This window comes from Lithobates pipiens, unplaced genomic scaffold, assembly GCF_037356315.1.
Source record: "Lithobates pipiens isolate NorthernLeopardFrog02 unplaced genomic scaffold, aLitPip1_a1.2 Scaffold_18, whole genome shotgun sequence".
Taxonomy (NCBI): domain Eukaryota; kingdom Metazoa; phylum Chordata; class Amphibia; order Anura; family Ranidae; genus Lithobates; species Lithobates pipiens.
This window is the reverse complement of record NW_027507758.1, coordinates 337,681,451-337,706,437: the sequence shown is the minus strand read 5'-3', so window position 1 is coordinate 337,706,437 and position 24,987 is coordinate 337,681,451. Positions and strand designations below refer to the sequence as shown.

The 24,987-nt window shown below is 40.3% G+C and overlaps 1 protein-coding gene across 3 annotated transcripts in view; it reads right to left on the bottom strand.

The window, feature by feature from the left end:
- The window catches only part of FILIP1 (filamin A interacting protein 1), a 234,201-nt gene that overhangs the window by 24,875 nt on the left and 184,339 nt on the right, over positions 1-24,987 (bottom strand). For all 3 annotated transcript variants that reach the window (XM_077487368.1, XM_077487371.1, XM_077487370.1), the window contains exon 4: positions 23,548-23,726. In XM_077487368.1, coding sequence (XP_077343494.1) covers positions 23,548-23,726 — 179 coding nt within the window. The remainder of the gene's footprint in view (positions 1-23,547; positions 23,727-24,987) is intronic.

Genomic DNA, 24,987 nt, shown 5'->3' with positions numbered 1-24,987 from the left:
TTTTTACACAGGATATAGAGTGGCAACAGTTTGCACAGCACTTTACAAAAAAAAATATTTTTTTGGTGGGGTCTAAAATCTTTGTACAAATAAATATTTAATGCTGAGTGTTTCCCTGAAATTTAGGTTAAGAATTGTTGGTTACACCAGAACCTAATCACACAAGTAAATTGCTGTTTTTAACTATTTTTTTTTAATTCTTTATTTATAAATAAGGGCTGTACATACAGTACCAAGTTATACAGCATGTGCCAGATACCTCTAAATCAACAGCGGATAAACTTACATGTATCAAGTTAGGTACCACGTGGACAGTAAAAAAACATACCTGCAATTCAAGTATACTCATATTAACATAAGTCCATATTCTGCAGCATGTCATAAAAATTGAATAATGTTTTTCAAACAGCAGCATGAATCTTCCTTAAGCTCTCTTACGTTTTACAGACAAACCAGAAACCGTGAATGAGTAAGCTAACAAAGTTGTCCCAAGTACTGTCGTATAATACCAAAAATGTCAGATATTGATATAAGGTCCTTCATTCTATTTATTTCCTCCATCTTAGCCATCCACATAGCTATGGTGGGAGAGAATGACTGCTTTCAGAGTTCAGGAACACAGCTTTTAGCCACGTTGCGCAAATGAGGTAGTACCGAGCATTTATAGGTCTTCCATGGTATGGTGTGATGATGTAGAAAGAACCAGGCCAGGTTAAAACGGCGTTGGCAATCTGTACATTTTTGGGTGACTTCTCACCAGAAAATTTGGATCTGGTTGCAAGACCAGAAGATATGCAGGATAACTCCAACAGCATCAACACATCTCCAACAGCAGTACGTGGGAGCACAGATACATTCTGTGAAGTCTGACTGGGGTTAAGTACCATCTTGCTAGAATTTTATTCATTTGTTTCCTGATGTTTAGTGCAAATGGAGACTTTATGGGAGAAGAACAATATTCTGTCAAGGTGGTCTTGTCTAAAGGTCAACTGGAGGTATCGTTCTCACATAGTAATAAAATGTGGTTTGAAGTCCCTAAGGAGAGTGTTGACAAGGTTATACATGGTGGGACTGAGTGGTTCAGAGGTGTAGAGGCTACACATTTCCTTTCAAAGGAGGGAAGATATTGAGCGAACGTTGTTGCCTGAGGGAGAGTGGAGAGAAAATTAGATAGTTCGGCCTTACTCCAGAAGTCCAGGGAGCAAAGCTGTGGATGAGCATTCATTGTTTGAAACGGAGGTTATGAGTTCCCCATAACAAGGTGATTGGCTTGGAATGTTTGAGTATTGATCGGGTCCCTGAAAAGGGGGGGGTCTTCTTCTATGCCTAGTAAGAATGAAGGATTACCAAGGATAGGGAAAAGTGGGGAAAGACCCTCAGATATTCCAGCATTCGGACCTTTTTACAGGTTTCCAGGTTGCTCCAATATTTGGATGGGCCTTAATCTCTAAGGGAACATCATCCACACAAAAGGGAAGGGCCTACTGTGTTTAACTGAACCCTTTCATGACCAGAAGACCTTAGAGGTTAGATGCCCAAAAACATTGTTATGTTTTAACTTGACAATATGGCAATATAAATTTGACAATAGCTCTATAATACATTTTCCTGAATACATTGGACATTTTTTAAATGTATATAAGGTTTCCAAATGGATTCACTGTTTTAATAAATACCCCGCTTGAGTGTTTTGTTAGGTGCTGACAAGTGAATAAATGTGTACTTTTTATTTTTTATATTTTTTTAATACTGTAACTGTAATTGTTTTTAAACAATTGCAGTGTTAAATAGAGGACATTATTATCATGAGGCTGTGGTGGCAACTGCAGGCTGAGGATTTACTTTGTGAAAGAACCTCCAGATTGCGTGTGATCACCATGACCAAGAACCTGATTGCTGATTTTTTAACGTTGATAGACATATTTTGGCTGTCAGGATCAGCCTGGTCTAAAGGTTAGTAGAGCCAAATGAGCATGGACCTAGTTCTTAAAGAGTAAATGGACCTTTCCTTAGCAGAGGGACCTTTGCAGAGGAACTGGGAACTGGTACTAATTACAATGCTAATTGTATAGGGATCCACCCTGCAGGGATTGGGATAGGGTATATTTAGGAGGTTTTCCAGCATTTGGGCATCCCCCTTGATAAAGTCAGAACAGATGAAACATGTAGTGCCAGAGCCTGATGCTGGGATGAGTAGGAACTGTGTCCTGTCAAGTTTGCGGTTTCTGTGAGCTGAGAGGGATTGGAGTGGCTGGTAGCCAATGGATTATACATGTAATAGTTCAGCCTAATCGCACAACAACTGTTGAGATATAATATCAGCCACATAGGGAAGGCATTGCTTTCAGCCAGCCAACCAACTTGTAAACTATGGAAAGAAGGAGCAGCATAGAAGAAAAAAAACTATAGTACTGTATAGCAGGAAGTAGAGCTTGCATATCTAATGAGCAAATGTGGCTGCCTCCATGCACAGTACATACTTTACATCATTACATACTGTCACTAAAATTATGCTAGACTATGTATTCTCTATGAGCAATCACTCAGCTCCCTAAACTCCCTTCCTGCTTTGTTCAAATGGCTATGCTCTCTTAAAAACCCATCATCTTCTGAGACTCTCTGAAAGTTCAGTCAACAGCGTTGGAGCCCTTCAGAAGATAATGGGGAACCTAGCAGGCCTTTTTACATAATTTCTAGTGCTTTATGGGCTGGACCTGCAGAAACGAGCCCTCATAGAGATGGGACTTTTGGTGACATCCAAGTAGGACAAGATTGTTTGTCTGTTGGATTTCTTTGCTGTACATTCTCTCTGGCCAGGTTCCTTACCGCCTGAGCAAGTGCAGCAATGTGTTGATAGGATTCTTTAGTGGAGAGGCCCCACTTTTGGGCTTTGACTTGTACTGTCACACAGCTGACAGAAGAGCATGATGCCTGCTGGATACTGATAGATTGTAGACTCTGATCTGGTTATTGGTGCATTATCTACCACTAGAAGGATGGCAGACAGGAGATAGGTCACTAGAAAGGCAGACAGAGACAATGGAACAGGCAGAGAATTGGCGTCTGGATCAGTAAACATGAAATAAGACTGATGCACCAATTGCTGAGCTAATGGCAGGTGAAAAGTTGGGGAGCAGGAACTAGAGACTGCTGTGAAGTCAGGTAAGCTGGGTCAGCAACATATTGATCACAAGGTGGATCACAGAGAGATGGCAGCAGGTGCATGGACAGAGTTCAAGTTGGGGTCACATGAGCAAATTAGGAACAGAAGGAGCAGTCAAAAGCACTGTGGATGTATAGACTGAGGTCAATAACAGACTCAGGAGCAGGTCAAGGCCAGCTGAGTTGGTATCAGGTAGTCAATAAGAAAAACACAAGTCACAGATTTGCAGGTACTACTGAAGACAACCCAGCACTGGCCATATGCAGCTGTGCTGTTTTAATAGCCCACCTGACACCACCACCACCAGCAAAAGTTTATGCACCCTTGCACACACATTGTGAATAGTGCAGCCCTGCATGTGAGACTACAAGCCAGTTGGTGCTTGCACAGATGCACATCTTCCATTCTGGCATTCACCTTGCTAGCAAAACCTTTTTTTTTTTTAAATTATCCAAAACCATTATAATTTCCCTTCAAACTGTCCATACAGAAGGGTTTCTGGTTGTTTTTTCTTGTATAACTCTTTAAAAGATAATTTTCTTCATAGTACAATGCCATTCACTGTTGACAACTGCAAAATGTTACCTTTCATCCTACTTTTTGTCTTGGTAATGCAGATCACCAGTAGAGGAAATTAGAGGAACCTTATTATTGCTGTCTTTGAGGAATAAACACCTGATAGATAAAAAAAAGTTTGTGTTGTAGTCCAACTTAAACTTCGCTCCCCACAGTCTCAGTCTGCCAAACTGTTAATTCCAGGTATGCGTACACACCCCCAACACATTCAATACAGAGTGCAGTGCCTACCCAGATAATCGCCAGATCCAAGCACTTCTTTCCTCTCATTGTATAGGTACTTTCAGTGTTTTCTACACCAGAAACTAAAGGTGCACTGAACCACCTACAGGCATTTTATGTTTGTTGTGTGGCTCCAGAGGTGACATGTTCCTGCGGTAGTTTGTGCCTCTTACTGCACCCAAAGATCATAAGTAGCGTGTCACTTTTCCACATTATGGAAGCCCAGGACCATTATTTGGCTTCATAATGGCAAAACCATTTATCAGGTCTTAAACAAGTTTACATGACTAGTATTTGTCACAAGACAAAACTGTACTATTTAGAGTGACAAGGGTAATTCATTTTTTGTCATGCTATGCTGCACAAGATTTTTGACTCATTCTGTAAAAGAAAGAGCACATGGTTTATTCTTCTTCTTCTTATTCTTTATAGCACTGTCTTTTCTTGGAAGTCTTAGATGAAATACCACAGGAGGTTATTTATAGCTAATCCCACTAGGGGAGTATAAGCCTTGACACTTTTGAAGTGCATCCAGTTTTTCTAAGATAAGTTTGGACCTCAACCAGAAACGACAAATGTCACTTCATATCTGACAGTGAAATCGCACTAGTAGAGGTTCTTGGGTATTAATTAGTAGCTGCATTTATGTGTTTTAAAAAACGTATACTAAAATGTTGTATGATTTTCATGCTATTATCAGGGTTGGTACATTTAAATTTGTAAAGTAAAGTCCTGCCATTTGGTAATTAGATTTAATATTGTAAACTATTTTAAATAGTGATTTAATAAAGTTTAACAATTAGTAGTAAAATAATTTATGTATATTTATACGAGCTATAACACACTAGCTTTCATAAACCTTAAACACAATTCCAGTCTCTGTCAGGTTTTTATTGCTGTTTTGACTCTAATGGTAAAATTTCTCCTTCGCTTTATGTGTGGTGGTGTAACATCAGTAGGCAGATGAAAAATACTAGCAGAGATTCTAACCCCACTGGACAACCAGACTCTGGAAGTTAGCCTTCTTGCTGGTGTAGGTTCAACATTTCCACGCTGGAGAGGAGAGGACCAGCTTTTTGATTGGATAATATGTAGCGGCATGGTACTGCAAAGTACTCTCAGAAAGGCGCAGGTGCCGAATGAGCATCCTCCTGTGTTCACTAAGCAGGTAGGTAGCCGCTTGGCTATAACTACAGCTGTGCCTACTACAGTGATTTCCAGCTTCCCCAGAGATCTTACAGGTATGGCACATACAGTACATACTTACATTGGTCAAGCTTCACCAATGTGCATATGCAAAAATATGCAGCTTTAAATATGACATTAAAGTGGTTGTAAACCCTTACAAACCACTTTGACCTACAGGTAAGCCTAGATTAAGGCTTACCTGTAGGTCCAAGGAATATCTCCTAAACCTTTATGGTTTAGGAGATATTTACCTGAAGACAGGCACCGCTGTCTATGGCACATGCGCCGTAGACAGCGGCGTGCAGGCGCACTGGGTAAGTTATCATTTTATTCACACAAATAGAGCTTTCTTTTGGTGGTATTTAATCACTCCTGGGTCTTTTATTTTTTCCTAAAAAATGGGCACTGGTCACAGATAGGCAGCACTGAGGGGCACAGATAGGTGGCCCTGATGGGCACAGATAGGCGGCATGGATAGGCGGCAATGATGGGCATTGATGGGCAGCACTGATAGCCAGCACTGATAGCCAGCACTGACTGACATCACTGATGGCCACTGATTGTTGGCACTTGTGGGCACTGGTTGCTGGCAGTGGTGGGCACACATTTTTGGCACTGGTGGCACTTAATTACATCCCTAGATGTCCTCCGTGAGGAGATGTCACTGATCGGCTCTCCCCTCCTCACACTCTGTCAGTGTGAGGCGAAGAGAGCCAATTACCGGCATCTCTGTGTTTACATGTGACCAGCTGTGATTAGACACAGCCAATCACATGGTTAAAGACAACCACAGCTTTTTACACAGATCCTACACTGCGCGACCGTGATTGCCGGGCTACGCATCCCCAGGGGCATGCGAGAGTGGTCATCCCAGAGGGCCATCGTATGGCGTCCACCCAGAACAAAAGTCACACCGCCCATTCGTCATTTGACACCCGGCGGACGGGAAGTAGTTAACCACTTGCCGACCGGCTCACGCCGATATACATCAGCAAAGTGGTTTGTTCCCGCGAATCCCCGCATGGATACATCTTTACCTTCAAGGGCGATAGCAGGCACACACGCACGCACTCGCTGCACAGCTCAATTGCCGCCAGCCACGCGCAATCGCATGCACGAGAGCAGGAACAGGGATTTGTGTGTGTTCCTACTAAGTAGAAAAAATTATATGTCTCTTCCTCTAGTCAGTTCTATCCCCCTACAGTTATAACACACCCAGGGAACACACATCTAACCCCTTGATCGCCCCCTAGCATTAACCCCTACCCTGCCAGTGACATTTACACAGTAAACAGTGCATTCTTATAACACTGATCACTGTATAAATGTCAATAGTCCCAAAAATGTGTAAAAAGTGTGCAATCTGTCTGCCGCAATGTCGTAGTACCGCTAAAAATTGCAGATGACCACCATTACTAGTAAAAAAAAAAAAAGATAATAAAAATAGCATAAAAATGGCATAAATCTTTCCCATAGATTGTAGGCGCTATAACTTTTGCGCAAACTAATCAACTATGCTTATTGCGATTTTTTTTGCCAAAAATATATAGAAGAATATATATCAGCCTAAACTGAGGATGAAATTTAGTTTTTTAAAAACTTTTTTGCGACTATTTATTATAGAAAAAAAAGTAAAAAATATTGGGGTTTTTTTTTCAAAATGATCGCTCTTTTCTTGTTTATAGCGCAAAAAAAAAATGCAGAAGTAATCAAATACCACCAAAGAAAGCTCTATTTGTGGGGAAAAAGGATGTCAATTTTGTTTGGTTACAGTGTCACACGGCTGCGCAATTGTCAGTTAAAGCGACACAGCGCCGTATCACAAAAAATTGCCTGGTCATTAAGAAGCCAATTCTTCCAGTCTGTAAGTGGTTAATAAAAAGAAGCCATAGATCGCGTACATGTGTATTTATCATGTAAACACCTCTGTAGTAGATGGTGAGCTGCACCTTTTATAGAATAACATAAATTCTAACATTGTGAATGGTGCAGGTTTTTGAATTTTGAAAGTGCTGACAAAATGATTGTGCTTCAATGTGACAATGCCCAAGTGTGGATAGATCTGCGAAGGAGAATGAATAATTAGAGGTTTGGACATTAATGTCCTTATTATCTATTTTCAGATGTGGAGATGTAAGACCAGCCCTTTGTAATACGTTGTGTAACCTGTCAATATCTGACTCCTCCTGAGCCTAATGCCGCATACACGGGACCGGACTTTTCAACTGACTTTCTGGTGGACAATCCGACGAACTTTGTAGCTGAGGTCCGCCGGACTTTCAAACGAACGGACTTGGCCACACACAATCACTCCAAAAGTCAGACGGATTCAAACGTGATGACGTAGAATAAGGAAGTTCATAGCCAGTTGCCAATAGCTGCCCTAGCGTCGGTTTTAGTCCATCGGACTAGCACACAGACAAACAGATTGTCCACTAAAAGCGGCAGACAAATTTGAAGCCGGTCTTACTTCTAGGTCCGCCAGACTTTTGGGAAGAAAATCCGATAGTAACCCCGATAGTGTCATCACCAATATCACAATGATTACACTTTTTGCATAGGGATATGAAAACCTTTTAGTATTGGTAAATGTGCAGCAACATTGCTACATCCATATGACTGCTCAAGTCATAAATGTAAAATGAAATTTAATTTCATGAATAACATGACTTGACTTGGATAATTCTAGTTGAGGATAATTCCTCAAGAGATGGTGCTATAAAAAGATAAGCGTAAGACGCATAATCTGCACCATTTTGATTAAAACCAAGCAGCAGGAATGAACATTAAAAGATCGTGTTTGCTTTCCTTTTATATTGTGACAATGGCCCTTTCACCGATTGTCACAGTACAGCAGGTAACTGATGATTAACTGACATCACAAATGTTTACGACTTTAGAAAGCTGTGGAAGAGTTATAACTCGGTTTTGTTCTCCTTCTTCCCCTGAAAGGAAGCTTGAGCGGCTCAAATAACAAACAAAGAACAAGCCTTAAGCCTGCTTACATCAATTACACAATTTTTGCTTTAAAGTAACTGTGTTCTTTATTACTTGCAGATCGGCTTCCTTTGCAGGTGATGCAGTTTCAACATTACATCACTGGAAGGGCAGCCAGAAGGATCTGGATGCCAGGATGACTAAAGACACAAGAATGTTTTATCACCGCTCAGCCAATATGCAGTTTGCTGTGGGGAGGTTATAATAAAGGAAAGAGAGAGGGAGATTACAGGAAGAATTCCAATTTGTTATCCAAGAGAAAGATGATTGATGAATTATAGGGTTAAAGCTTTGCTGCCTTTTATAATCACTTTGTTTACCATGTGTTTGGAACAGTGTGTTTTACAGTTTCTGGATCTTCAGTACAATTCATTGCTGATTAGCATCAAAAAGAATGCTTTTATTTTACAGCATCTATTAAAAAAATCTTCAATAACAAATGAGATTTAAGAGCAGAGTGTGAAGAAATAAGAATTATTTCATACCCACTTGGTGGATGCAGATGGCTTCAAACTATGAAGAATGCTTAGTGTATAGAAGTGAATTATGACAAGATGCTACATGGATTACACTTGTCAACCAAAATGCAGAGTGATGTGGGTTCACACTGGTACGACACGACAGTCATCTGTGGATCTGACTTTGCCCTGCAACTTGAAGTCCAACATCCATCCGACTTCAATGAACGAGGATCTGATTTTGATCCCCGACAATACCAAGCACTGTGTTTTTTTTAAACGCCATGGGTTCCCCCTTCAAGACCATACCAGACTGTTCAGTCTGGCATGGATTTTAAGGGGAACCCTCCATGCTGAAAAACACCATAGAGTCCCCCCAAAATCCATATCTGAGCACACAGCCCAGTAGGTCAGGAAAGGGGGTGGAGACGAGCGAGTGCCCCCCTCCTGAACTGTACCAGGCCGCATGCCCTCAACATTGGGGGGTGGGTGCTTTGGGGCAGGGGGGTCCTGCACCTCTCCACCCCAAAGCCCCTTGTCCGCATGTTGATGAGGACAAGGGCCTCTTCCCGACAATCCTTGCCCAGTGGTTGTCAGGGTCTGCGGGCGGAGGCTTATCGGAATCTGGAAGCTCCCTTTAACAAGGTCCAGATCCTGGCCCCCCACCCTATGTGAATGAGTATGGGGTACATTGTACCCCTACCCATTCATCTAAAAAAAAGCGTCAAAAATAAAAAACAGTACACAGGTTTTTAAAGTAATTTATTAAGGAAGCTCCAGAGTCTCTTCTGATCTCTTCCAAAATACAATGTACCCCATTATTATTCACATAGGGTGGGGGGCCGGGATCTGGGGGCCCCCTTGTTAAAGGGGACTTCCAGATTCAGATATGTCCACTGCCCGCAGACCCCGACAACCACCAGGCAAGGCTTGTCTGGAAGAGACCCTTGTCCTCATCAACATGGGGACAGGTGCTTTGGGGTGGGGGGTGCAGGGCCCCTCTGCCCCAAAGCACCCAACCCCCCATGTTGAGGGCATGTGGCCTGGTACTGTTCAGGAGGGGGGGCTCGCTCATCCCCACAACCCTTACCTGACTTGCCGGGCTGTGTGCTCGGATAAGGGTCTGGTATGGATTTTGGGGGGCCCCATGGAGTTATTCCGGCACGGGGGTTCCCCTTAAAATGCATACCAGACCGAAGGGCTTGGTATGCTCTTGGAGGGGGAACATATGCCGTTTTTTCTTTTAATTTGGCGTGGAGTTCCCCTTCAAAATCATCAGAGCACAAGTTGCATGCCAAAGTCGGATCAGTTAAGGCGGCGATCTGACTTTGATCTGACTTCAGTGATATTCAATGGGCTGAAGTAGGATCAAAGTCAGATCAAAGTAGTGCAGAGAGCATTTTCAAGGTGGGACCGACTTGTGTCAGACCAGTTAAGATGGCCCTCATAGGGAAACACTGATTTTCATCTGTCATGCAAAATGAGCTCCCAATGGCATTTGTCGTACAAGTGTGAATCCGGCCTAACTGCTAAGAAGTTAGATGTGTATATTTACCAAGGAAAGGTTTGTCATTGCATTAATTCTAAATTCTTAATATGAGAGCAGGAAAACGTGTAAGTGCTGCCATAACAACTAATCAAACTGTACATCTGATATCCCATGACAGGTTAGAAAATGAAAATTTCAGTGTGACTTGTTCTGAAAATCAGTTTTCTTTTCATTTAGATTCTTTAAAGCTTAAAGCAGAACTTCACTCTCTCAATCAACATTGACTATTTTTAATCCTTATGCTGCTAGCATTAGTAAATACATAGGAAAGTATATCACATTTATTTTTTATTTATTTTATTTTTACATTAGATTTTTACAGCTTTCTTTTTTACATTTCTTCAGACAACTTCCTGGTTTCCAGGACTAGGCAAATTATGTCAAAGGATGTCATACACACCAAGAATCTTCAGGTGGGGAAGAGGGTTTTTTCTCAGCTAAGCCCACTCTCTTGCATGCATGCCTGAGCTAAGAGCAAAAGGATTCTAGGAAGTAAATACTACATGAATCATCCGCCCTTACTCAAGATGGCCACAGCCAGAAATGCTAGGGGGTGTTTAACAAAGTGATTTATCAGCAAAATAAACCATGGAGATATGGATGGTTGGGCGGGTTTGTTTTGAACAATAAAAATGGATTTAATAGTGTTTTTGGTTTGTGGTGCTCAGATGCTGTGTAGTTCTGCCTTAACTATGGGAATTACACCAAAAAGCAAAAACATCCTTGCAGTGAGGTCCCACATTTGCAAGGGTTAAATGCTCATTAACTCAAGTGATAGATAAATAGCTTTGTAATACTTACCATACTCCTTGCTTTGGCAGGCTTCGGGCGACCACCTCTTCTCTCCAATGCTCCGGTTGTGGGCAGACACCCGCTGTCCTCATATACAATGTAGGGCTATTGGCCCTGTGTTGTATGCGATGACATCAGCCTGCAGCTGCTGACCAGAGTAGATACTTAATCTTCCTATATATCCTTACAGTTTTGCACCCTCACATTAGCAGGTGCAGACCACCCTCTCCCTCCCTATCATTAACCTTACTTAGTTTACTCTTCAGGGTCCACAACATTGTTTATATTCAGTCACTGCTTTCTTGATCCATTGTCCATGCATGCACAATTTAATAAAACTGACTGTTTTAAGGCTTGTAGATGAATAGAAGCCAATCCATCTACAAGCTATATAAACGTCTATTGGACTGAACTGCACACACGCTGACATCGGATTAAGATGCTGGCAGAGGAGTTGTAAAGAATGCTACAGGCCTAGGGGCCTTGGGGAAAAATCTAGTATAGCAATTTGGTGGTGGTGGTGGGGTTTTGGACTACTACTACTATTACTGCTAAGTTTGCTTACCCTTTAAACACCTCTTCTAAGTGGTCTAACACAGTGGCCATCAACCATGTCCTCAGGGCCCACTAACAGGCCAGGTTTGCAAGATAACTCTCCCCAAGGTAATACATAAAACCTGGCCTGTTAGTGGGCCCCGAGGACAGGGTTGATGACCACTGATCTAACATAACATAGTGAATAGTGGGGAAAGCAAGATAAAGAAAACGTGGAGTGATTGTCCATGGAAGCCAGTCGTAAATCTCCTTTAATGCTTTCATACAATTAAAAGTGAAACCCAATTGGCTGTTATGCACAACAGTTCCACATATGTTCTAATTTTCTATTTTTTTTTCCATTATTTTTATGAATTAGCCCTACTGTTTGTAAGCAATAAAACCATATGCACATTAAGCAGCGTTGGGATTCCTGAACCAGTATCATGATTGAGAATCCTTGTTTGATGAACCTTGCTGGAACATTCATATATTGTATACATCCACCACCATTAACATCAACATAGTCAAATTGTTATAAAGCTCTGGGCTTGAATGAATGTTGTTTACAAAAAATTAGCAGCATTATAACTACTTTGCTGTCAAAGAAATAAAACATTTCCAAATCCTTGATGGAAATGACAGCCTTTTTGGTAACTGTCAGATGCGTAATTTATGCTCTTGAAGGTGATAATTTTCTGTTCAGCTTTGGTAACAGGGCGTTTCTTGCTGGCTAGGAATCCTTAATATGCTATGTTTGAAGCTGTAAAACAGGCTTGTGAGACTTTTCTATATACATAACTAACTAGGAAGGCAAAAAACATGAAATATATATATAACATATAACAATATTCCACTTTATCCATATCATCTATCCTATACAAACACTCAGTCTGTATAAAGCATAGTCTTCTTTATTGATATTAACAATAAAACCAATAAATTAAACCCTGTGGGAACGTATTACATATTTACAGAATAATATATGTTTGCACATTAAAGTACAACTAAAGGCAAAACCTTTTTTTAGTTTTGGATATGGTGCAGAGGGATTAGAACACTTGTTAGATTTAGAATTTTTTTTAGCATTTTTTAATTGCTGTCTTTGCCACCATTAAGGAGATTTGCCCTCTCTTTTTGTTATGTTTACGGTTGTCATTGAAAGTAAAAGTAAAAAAAATCCCAAATGTTGGGTTGTCCCCAGATAACTAACAGAGGGGAGATTTTCCAATGTGGATACTAGTTCTGGTGACCTAGGGGGTCATGCAGGAATTCCCTTAATTTGCAGGGAATCCCTCTCATTTCCTGTTTGGCTATGGGACAGGAAGTGAGGTGAAATCTTCTCAATGGGACACTGATGGCGAAAAAATAAAATCTGATGGTGTTATAACCATGCCTTTCTCAACCTAAAATGAAAAAAAAAAAGTTTTTCTACTTTAATAATAGTTTTGTAAAAAAATGCAAAATTCTTAATATACTGTATATAGCAGGGATATGCAATTAGTGGACCTCCAGCTGTTGCAGAACTACAAGTCCCATGAGGCATAGCAAGACTCTGACAGCCACAAGCATGACACCCAGAGGCAGAGGCATGATGGGACTTGTAGTTTTGCAACAGCTGGAGGTCCGCTAATTGCATCTAACTGGTATATAGTATCACATGATATTCATAAATGACAGTGCCAGTGACAAGTAGAGGCGCACAAACATCATTAAGCATATATGATATAGATGTTGTATACTGTATAAGAGATGTTAGAGTTGATTGTTAGTATTACAGTGGAAATACATATTATGGTGTAAGCAAACAAGGAACTCCCATGTGGTCCAGTTGTGTTCCCAAACACCTGGGAGTTTTGGGTGTTCCTTACCACCTTTCTGATTTTCAGGACCTCCTATTTGAACCCATAAGCCCTTTTCACATAAGTGGCCTGATCAGGTCTGCCTGATCAGAAGCTCCATGTAAGGCTATGGGCAGGCAGGTGTATATTCATGTGAGTCTGTTTGTGTCCAGTTGCTTTCAAGTCTGTCAAGATCGGGAAAAATGTGAAAAAGACCTGCCTCTTTTTCTCTGAGCTAAACATGGCGATTTAGAGGTAAAACATTTGGAAAGTTTGTTAATTGGATTACACACTAAATAGACATTTATATGGCAAAAGTGACATTTGTCGTGTTCTGTAGCGGATCTGTTCACAGAGCAAAGAGATCTTACATAGGGTCCCTTAGAGATCTATCAAATTGTCAGCTGGTATAATTATTTAGCATCTAACAAAAACCAAATTATACATTATGGGTGACTGGCCCTCTAAAGGCTGTAAGTCACAAAAACAAACACCTGTTATGTAGGCTTCTGATTGATAGTGCTGTTTTCACACTCTCAGGTGGCATATCACATTGATGACAGCTTGGCGCTCTCTGTTTATCTCCACTACTAATGATGTCAGTGCCCTACAAATAGAATGTAGCCTGTGAGTTTGGTACAATATGGCATCTTAGATCAGACGTTTCTGACACAGCTGTTTAGCTTTGTGACATATTTGCTGTATACTTATAAAACAAAAATCTAAAGGAACCCTCAGGGCTCATTTACAAAAGCTACATTTTCTTGTGTCCTGGAGTGTTTTTCAATGAAGGCAAATACATAAACACAAATCCATTGTTGTCTAGAGCAGTGTTTCTCAACTCCAGTCCTCGAGGCGCCCCAACGGGTCTTCAGGCTGTCCATTATTTTGCACAGGTGATTTGATCAGTCTCACTGCCTTATTAATTATCACAGCCATTTCATCTGAGGGAAATCCTGAAAACATGATGTGTTGAGGTGCCTTGAGGACCGGAGTTAAGAAACACTGGGCTAGAGGACCTGTTCACAACACTGTGTCCTGTTGTGATGAGAAACATTTCTGAATGTTGCCTACATGATCCCATTTTAGATCTCATTTTGGCCTATCGAATGGGATCCTCAAACACAACAGTGCAACACACATACAAATGCATGTGGAACTACATTTCCAAAAAACGTATCAGTGTTTGATGTGAATAAGCCCTTCAGATATTTTTGTGGGCTATACCATGGCCCCAGTTTCGATTGTGCATCGTGGCTTTTTTTCTAATGGCCTTGTTTATACCTTTCTTCACACAAAATTCACACCACTTTCATCCAGGATTCACTAATTTTTTCCAAATGAATCGTATTAGAAAATGTGTGACTCTTGGGTAATAGCTATGTTAATCTTGTGTGAAACATTTATACAGTAAAAAGACCTCTACTGTAAGTCTGAACAATATTTTTAATATCTAAATAATCCATTTAAGCCAAACCAATTGGACACATTTGAGTAAGACTTGGCAAAATTTCAGCTTAGTGATAAATTACTTTCAAGTCCTACTGCATGAGAGAAAAAGATGGCAGCATTCTCAAGAATGCTTCAAGACATCTGCTCAGACAGGCTTTCAAGCTTTTGCTCATTACAAAGCATGACCATTTCAGCGTTCTAGATTGGGGAACAGTGAAGTTCACAGCTGAAGTGGCTGTCTCCCATAGCTTTGTGTATGCTATCACATAACTGCAATGGGACGCTTCTTTAGCTACAAAAGAGTAATGCCATCCGCAAAAGATAATATCATTATATTGTTGGTACAAAATACTCACTATCATGTAATATAAAGTAAAAAACAAAACAAAAAAAAAAAACGAAATGCACAATTGAACACCTACTGTGCTGCATGGCTGAATTGCATACGGTGGACAACAACGTTTTCACAACTTGCAGTTCTGCATATTCTGTATAGCTGACCAGACTGCTTTCGGTTTTATGGCATGTTTTGAATGTTACTATATAGGTGACACACATCCTGAGCTTTACCTTCTTGTAATCCCATGTAAATACCTTCTCACATCCACCCACTGCAAGCCTGATTTCAACCTCCAGCTGCCATGTTTATAGAAATATTTTTTTTAAATTATATTAATTTTAAGAGAGAGAGAAAATATTTGATGACATTTGTAGGAATACAAGTGAGCTAAAGGCCGAATTTTTAAGTAATTTATAAGTACCATTCACATTCCCTACATTTCCCCACTGTGTTTCCAGCAGAGAGACCAAAAAATACTTATAGCATGTGTCCTGCCATAATGCAGTGCTTGAGCCTACTAGCCAACCACCAGACCCGACCAATGTGAGGAGGAGCACATGTCATCATCCCTGTGTAAACTCTAAAAGCATTGAACATGGAGTTTTCACAGGATTGGCACAGTGGAAGAATGAAGTGGAGGGGGGGTTACAGGGAAGGGGTATATAAATAAGTTTGGGGTGAGTGTTAAAGAGACTTTATTCAGAGCAACTTGCCAAGGTTTCTTTCAATATTTAAAATGCAAATTTCCTCACATATAGTAAGTATGCCAATTTCATGTTAACAATTAATGTAATCATGCTCAGAAGAATTGATGCCATCGTATTACAGTAAGAGGATTAAACTGTCAATTAAAGATCATGCTTTCAGTACTTTGTAACTCCCTAGATAGGAATTTAGTAAATAAGCTTAACTTGACAGGCAGTGCAAATTTGATAACTCAAATTATGTCCCGAACCCTAACTGAAAGTTTCTGTTACATAAAGGATAGCTTTGCTTTAAAAATACATTGGCTATTTTATTGTGTTCAGAGACACCAAGCAACTTTGTAAACATAGCCCCTTATAACCCCCTTATACCTGCATTTTCTTTAGATTGTTGTTTGAAAGACATTGTTACAGACCTAGAGCTATGCAAAGACTGTTGTACAGCTTAGAAATCAAACAGACCAGGACCGAAGACTACAAAAAGACATCTGATCCACAAATTGTAGCTGTACCTATTTCATTCAATGTCTTTAGTGCCAGGAGCCATAAATTGTGAAAGTACAAATGTAATCTCTGTAAAAAACAGATCACAAATTGTAACAAGGCAGCCCCTGCATAAGTTCAGCTAAACCCTGCTCATGGCAATATCTCATGTACTTCAGACAGCCCATTCTGGATAGCACAATCCACAACTCAAGGGACCCTTGATGAGTTCCTTATTTTCAGTTCTCTAAATTCAGTCTGTCTTTTCCCTCAGCAGATCATTGGTCCACTTTAAAATGTTTTCCACATATCTATGTTTACTTCTGGGGCAGTATTGTACAATTAACCTGCAGAATACAGTAAATATGTGTCATTGGCATCAGCATGTCCTTCCTGTGAATGGTGAATTTGGTTCTCCTGGCCATCCACTAGTAGAATTTTTCTGAAAATGTTTTTGATTTACTAACTTAGTTAGTTTTCGACTGCAGTGTAAGCCCTTGTACACACGGTCGGAGAATCCGTCCGAATGTGTCCTATCGGACCGTGTCGTCGGATAATCCGACTGTGTGTGGTATGCATCAGACTGATTCCTTCTGAATATCCGTCGGACCCAATTTTCCAACATGTTGGAAATATTTCCCAACCAACTGGTTCGATCGGACATACTCCGATCATGTGTAGAGAATTTTGATTGGACCAAGTGCCACGCATGCTCAGATCAAATTCCTACATCAAAGCTATTGGCTACTAGCCTGAACGTAGTCCCATCGTAATGAAATTACGTCATCACATTCTGAATGATCGGATTTTTCGACAACCTAGTCCGACCGTGTGTATGCAACAGTTTCGGACAAGATCCGACGGACAAAATCCGACGGATTTGGTTGTCGAAATCTTCGACCGTGTGTACAGGGGCTTACAGTGTATGTGAGTTTCATACAGGAAAGACCATTGATTACAAAATTTTATGTTAAAAGCAAACAAAATTTTTAAAAACTTTAGAACAACATTTGTCAAATCATCAAATGTATGGGGAATTTTTATATGAATGTTTGTAGAAATGTTTGTTCGAAAATGGCCAACTTACGGACTAAGCAATTCATTTTCTATAATGTGCTAGTATGCTTTGCATACTATTGTGAATTTACCTGCAATCAAAGCCCTCTTCCTCCCCACTGGAAGCCGTATCCATCTTTGCCTTTCTACCATGCGGGTGCATGGACTCCGGCTATGTGGCTGGCCAGAGTCGCATGAAGTCACTCCTGCACATGCACACGAGTGGCCATTCATTCAGAGCACAGGCATCAATGAGATAACCAGCTGCATATACAGTAAATATCTCCTAAACTGCGCATGTTTAGGAGATATTTACAATACCTATAGGTAAGCTTTATTAGAGGATTACCTATAGGTACAATATATGCATGGGACTTTACTTCCTCTTTAAGGAGCAGGCTTGGAACAATGGGTCACTCATTAGCTGTCAGTGGGGTTGGAGTACAAAAATGTGAAAAAATGTTGTGAGGAAAAAACTATTGGGGCCCCCAGATCCTGCACCCCTTCCATGTGAATGACTATGGGTTACATTGTACCCCTACTCATTTACCAAAATAGTGTCAAAAATAAATAAAAACACAGGGACAGTTTTTGACAATTCCTTTATAGCAAAAAAACAAAAAAAGTGTTCCCCGGTGTAGATTCAGGGTCAATCACGCTGAACGTCCTGGGATCTGTGGGCCCCCTTGTTAAACGGGGCTTCCAGATTCCGATAAGCCCCATGCCCTCAGACCTCCACAACAAGAGCCCAGGGTTGTGAAGAAGAGGCCCTTGTCCCCATCAACATGGTAACAAGGTGCTTTGAGTAGGGGGGGCAGACCCTCCTTTCCCCAAAGCAACCTCCATGTTCAGGGCATATGGCCTGGTATAGTTCAGGAGGGTAGGCTGCTCGCTTGTCCCCCCCCCCTTTCCTGGCCTGCCAGGCTGCATGCTCTGATGAGAATCTGGTATGCATTTTGGGAGGACCCCACACCATTTTTTTTTTTTTTGTGTGTGGTTCAAAATCCATATCAAACCTAGGGGAATGGCATGTATTTGGGGGGAACCCACGCTGTTTTTTTTTTTGGCTGATTGAATTTGTGTTCAGAACGGATTAGATGTGCAATTTGGATGTGTTCCAATAGAAGGCAATGAGCCTGGAACTTGCATCTCAATCTCACTTCAGGGCTCAGAAAACGCAAAGGACTTTTTTTTAATTCACAGCAAATTCGCACTGCCTCTGCACTGCATATATGCGAGCCGACTCCATAGAAAAGGCTGCCGGTTCACATGTCAAGCGAATCGGATGCAGTTCAAAATGCATCCAATTCACAGATATGTGAACGGAGCCTTATACTTCTCACATGTACTCATTGAGTTGTTTAATCAAAATTGTATTTAAAAAAAAAAGAAAACAACAATAATCTACTCTATTTATTTCTTTATTTAGAGTGTTTCTTATTTCTGTGAATTAACTAAAACCAGAGCAGTCAGAACGTGGAGGAGCTGTACATAGTAACCAGTCACCTTATATTAGCTTTACAAATGAAAGATAGAAGCCATGCATAGCTGCTCCAGATTCTCATGGTTCCAGTAAATATCACTCAGGATGTTTTGAGTGAAAGAACAATGCAGCTTAAAGCGGACCTTCAGTCATTTTTTGAACTTTCCATCTATTAAATCTTCTGCCCTTGTTTTAAATTTGGAAAGTTTTTTTTCTGCCAGTAAATACCTTATACAGCCCACTTCCTGTTTCTTGTCTGGTCATTAGCCTAGGCTTAAAGAGGAAGTAAACCCTGATGGGTTTACTTCCTCTTTCATTCCCTGCAAAGGCAAAGCATAATGGACTACTATGCATCACATAGTAGCCCATTATGTGTCACTTACCTGACACAGGAGCCAACGATGTCACCGCTGTCCCCTGTAGTCCGGCGCATCCATCTTTTCGGTGGGGTCTCGCAGCTCCGCCGCGATGACGTCACTCCCGCGCATGCTCACGGGAGTCGACACGCGCGGCAGCTCCGTTGTTGGAAATGCCGTGCTCAGTGCGCCTGTGCGCCACTGTCTACGGCGCATGCGCCGTAGACAGCAGTGCCTGTCTTCGGGCAAATATCTCCTAAACCGTATAGGTTTAGGAGATATTTCTTGGACCTACAGGTAAGCCTTAATCTAGGCTTACCTGTAGGTCAAAGTGGTTTGTAAGGGTTTACAACCACTTTAAGGCATCATGCACAGCTCTCTCTCCCTCTTTCTCTCTCTCTCATTCTGGTGAGAATTTGGCAGGAAGGGAGGGGGATTAGTCATAAAAGGGCTAATGAGAGCTGCAGAGCTGGAGGTATGCCACTATGTGTCTGTGTAAATCCAGCAAGTGAACAGGCAGCAGCTTCAGCTGCCCACAGTTAAAATAGTTTCAGCCAGACTTAGTGGAGGGAGATTTCTGCATCATATTTGGCAAGTACAGAATCACAGTATAAAATAATATGAGGAGTGGTTGGAGGGAAGCTTTAGAATGGCAAAGATGTTTTTATTACAAATTATGTAAGCAGACTGCAGTTTAATTCTGCAATATGTCAACACAAGAATGGGGCATGAGAGGTTCTTTGTCTAATGTTAGTAATATGGCTGTAGAAGAACAGTTTGGTATTCTGAAACAGCAGTTGGAAAAGTGTGTATTTGATGGTGCTGAAAATCTAAATGGGAGCTATAATGGAGTACAGGCCACATCAAAAGAATGTTTTGCAATTCTGTATGCACATTGGTGCTGTTCTCACATTCTAATTTGGTGGTTACTGATGCCACATAGTGTGCTGATCCAGTGAAACCATTCTTTGGACTCTTAGGCCGCGTACACACGCGGGGACTGTTCGCCCAACTTTGTCCGTCCAACAGTTTCGGCAAACAGTCCGCTCAAAATTAGCATGGACGGACATGGCCACACACGACGAACGAACAGTTTGCTGAAACCGTGCGCGATGACGTGAACGGCACGTACGACGGGACGGAAAATACGACGTCCTATACACTGCATTATAACTTTCGGCGTGAAAATCCTTTCTGAGCATGCGCGCAACTTTGTTTGACGAACAAGCCTATACACGAGCGGACTGTTCGCTGAAACAAGGTTTCAGCGGACAGTTTTACGGAATTTCCGAAAAACCTTGTTCGTCAAACTGTCCGCTGAAACTGTCCGCTGAAAGCCCACACACTAGCGGACTGTCCGCCCAAACACTGTTCAGCGGACAAAGTTGGGCGAACAGTCCGCCCGTGTGTACGCGGCCTTAGAAAAAACAGCTGTCTTTTTCTCAGAGTAATACATATGTTCTGAACAAAACAGGTCTACTCTCAGAGTTAAGGGAATGAAAAGCTCTCTAGACTTGAGTGAAACTAGATGAGGGAGCAAACCAGCAGCATTGGGGTTGATTTACTATAACTGGAAAGTGCAAAACCTGGTGCAGCGCTGCATGGTAGCCAATCAGCTTCTAATTTCAGCTTGTTCAATTATGCTTTGACAAAAAAAAAACTGGAAGCTGATAAATGCAGTTCCTGAGCAGAGCTGCAGCAGATTTTGCACTCTCCAGTTTTAGTAAATCAACCCCATTGTGTACATGTTTGCTTCCACTGTAGACCAATCAAAGGAATTGTATTGTATACTGTTATGCTTTACTTTTTGGAACCCATTGCTGGATTCCCTATATTTGACAGCAAAACTGTGATTGATGCCAAAAGATTGCTTCATGTTTAGATATGATATGAAACCTTGCTTATCTCATTCTTGTTTATGCAAATCTTTTATATTACTAGCCCAGTTTCAGGGTGCCTCCAAACACGTGGATTTAATTATTTACAGGCATGGCAAATGGTGCAACTTCCCAAATATCAAATTACGGTGGTTGTGAATGTATATAAAATTCTAACAATAATGTTGGAATCATTTGTCACAAAGTCAAGCTGTATTCTTCTGGAGCATTCTATTAATGTTGCAATTTAAAGCCATTTACCACCGAAAAGATTCTTCAGGACAAAAAATAATTGGAAAAATTACAGGATGAGCCTCTTTCTAACCACACTGAGTCATTTCCTTTTTAGGTTTTCTATGTAGTCATTGATCAGGCAACAAATAGCCGGAAGGAAAAAGTCTCCAAAATTTAAACTTTGATTTGTTATATGTCCTATTTAGACCCCAAATGGTTTAGTCAGATCAAAGTTACATTCCAACAGGAGCTTTGCTAACTGTAACAAAGTTGGCTGAGGTTGATATTGTTCAATGTAAGGCTGAATCTCTAATGCCTTGTACACACGGTCAGACATTCCGACCACAAAATCCATCAGATTTTTTCCAACGGATTTTGTCCTAAACTGGTGTTGCATGCACACGGTCGGACAAATTGTCGTAAAATCCAATAGTTTGGAACGTGATGAAGTTCGTTCGTTACGACGGGACTACTTTGAGGCTACTAGCCAATAGCTTTGGTCTCGTAATTTGAGCTGAGCATGCGTGGCACTTTGTCCGATCGGAATTCTCTACAAACATTCAGAAAAAGTCCGATTGGATTTTTTTGTCTGAAAATTTTAGATCCTGCTCTCAAATTTTTTTCGTGTGAATTTTCAGACTGAAATAGCCTGATAGAGGCCACACCAGATCGGATTTTCCAACAATATAATCAGATCAGACATTTTCCATCGGAATTTCCGACTGTGTGTACAGGGCATTAGTGTCAAAGCAAAATATCAAGTTATAATGAAATTATGCCCTCCGTAATATCTCATTGATGATTTAGCTGAGAATAAAGACCACACTGATGTGAAACATATAGCATATGTAAACTGGCCTACTTGATGCTATAGGATTTTGTTCAACCATAACTTGTAATCTGTTGCATGTACAGATTCTTTTGCAATACATGAATTACTTCTTACTCTTGTATTCACTCAAATGTCTTTTAAAACAGTTTTCTCAAAGTTAATAATTATAAAAAAAAACTCATTAAGGTCTTTGCTTGGATCGAATCTTCTGGAATTCCTCATTTTATGGAACATAAAAAGGGATATCAGCAGAAATTTACTTTAGGATTACATCCTTGATAATTTTGCTAATTTGTCTTGTGTTCTACAAAAAAAATCTTCTTTAAACCTAAATACCAAAAGCCAGCAAACAGAAAATTGAAGCATAACAAATCCAGTAATATCTATATCTTAAAAATATTACAAAAAGGGTAAAAGTTAGCTTTTTAGCTGAAAGTTTTTTGAGTAAAGTTACAGAGCACAATTAATTACTGTCAACAACTTTAGGACTGGGTAATGCAGTGATTTTAGCTTTTTACCAGTGGTCACGATCCTCATCATATTTAGCAACACTTGACTGATAATATCATTAATAGATCTGCTCATTCTCTTTCATATTCACTACAGGGACATTGGGGTTGACTGATTAAACCTGGGGAGGTTTTTTGTCAAAGCTTAATTTAACAAGTTAGAAGCTAATTGGCTATCATGCACAGTTGCACTCTCCAGTATTAGTAAATTAATCTCATTGCTATAGTCTAATGAACTAATGTCAACATTTTGAGGAGTGGGCATCCCAATAATTTCAGCTCTTGTACCCTTGGCCATCATCCTCATTATACTTCAGACACTTGCTTGACCAATTACTGTGTATTTCCTGTCATCTATTTCTTCTGCTCTATTTAAATCTAATGTTGTTCACTGAGCACAAATATCCAGAAATCAGATTGAATAATGTGACTGAATATAATTTAATTTTAGTGTTATAAATACAATGCAAATATTTTTTTACATTAAATAATTTTATCAGAAATAAAGAGAATGTTGTTGGATGAAAACTGTAGTTGTGTTGTACTGAAAAATGTGACAAGTTGGTGAGGTGGGCCTCGAAAACGTACTTTGGTCGGACCCAGAGGTACAGTCCACCCCTGTAGACATATATTCATTTATTTAATAGTACAGTACAAATAATGCTGGTGTGCAGTAACGCACATGGTAACTGAAAGAGTAAAACTGCTAAGGGCAGTTTGTTCATTGACTGATATTGGGTTACTCTACACCATTGTTCTTTATTACATACCATAAGTGATCACAGGCACAAACAATATAACAGTTTCAGTAATAATGAAAAGGAAAGTTATTGTGCCTATTTAGGTCATTTTTAGACACACAGAATAATTTTTATATTAAATTGTTCTTTAGCGTACTCACCGTTCACGCTCCTGCTCCAGCAAGTTAGTGAAATCGTCACTCTTGTTCATGTACTCTGTGTGTTTCTTCTTCTCATTATCCAGTTCATAAACAGTTCTGCGGTGACACTTCTCTGCCAGAAGAAGCTGCTCTAACATCCGTCTGTAGGTTTCTCTCTGCTTTTCCTCAAGTCTGTCCAGCTGTGTAAATTCAATTTAAATATTAAATTAAAAAACATATCACATGCTTATAATTTGCTTTTAATTAACATGCAATGCTATTCAAGACTCTTTCAAACAGCACTGGGCTTCGGTGCATTGCCTGATGCAGTCTCAACATAAGAACAAGGCAATTTTTTTTGAATGTCCTAATTTTTCAATTGCAAAAAAAAAAAGATAATGGAAAGGTCTGGTGTCACCCGCAAACCACCTCCATCCCAATATATGCAACAAAATACACCCCGGGACTTTAAATGAGTTGAATGCGGTTAGATAACAGTTTGAGTAAATGTAGTCTCAAAGTTTATTAAAATTGTCATGCAAACATACATAAGATGAATCATAGCCAAGCCACTGAAATGATACATACAGTAAAAAATGTCATTACACATATCATGGTGTAAAATGAAAATTGCAAAGTACACAGGCATGAAACGCATCCCACCACGTTTCACGAGACCGTGCTCGCTTCATCGGGGGTAGATGCGTGTGTAGTACATCTGTAGGGGGTATGATGAACCAAATAAGTATCAACACAGAGATGGTATTGTGACAATTAGTCAAGAGGGTCCAAAATGCATGGCCCTATATTCACCAAAGGCCGGATCAGACTACCAAATGCTGAATACCCAGAAGTGGCAGTAATGAGCATCTGGCTCGGGAACTGAGGAGGCAGAGCACAAACAGGGGGCAGACATGCCTAGGATGGGGGTGTGTGTCACCAAAGACCTCCCAGTATCCATTAATAGTCTAGGGGACAACAGAAAAAACTAAAAATAAAAATGTGTAGATAAAAAATATGACAAAAACAGTGTGATAGAGTGTGTGTCCCACATAGCATGCATCCAATTCCATTGTATATGTCAGCTAAAATAAGAATATATGTATATCAGTTGGTACTATACCAACAGAGTAACCATGAAGTATACAATGTAATGAAAAAAAATAATAATAATATATATATATATATATATATATATATATATATATACTTATGAACCAATGTTGTTTAAGGCTAGATGGACTTGAAAACTCAGAGACATGAAGTGAAAATGAGATGAATGTGTAATGATGTGTGTTTGAGTAAATCATGTGAGTGAACATAATAATGCGTGAGACAATGTAGACCATGCTAAAGTTAAGTGCTCAAATGTGAAGGGGGTAAATGAATGATTAGCATCCACCAAGGAGAGTAGACTCACCTTGAACAAAGTGAAACTGCTGTGTGTGAGTGAAACAGGAA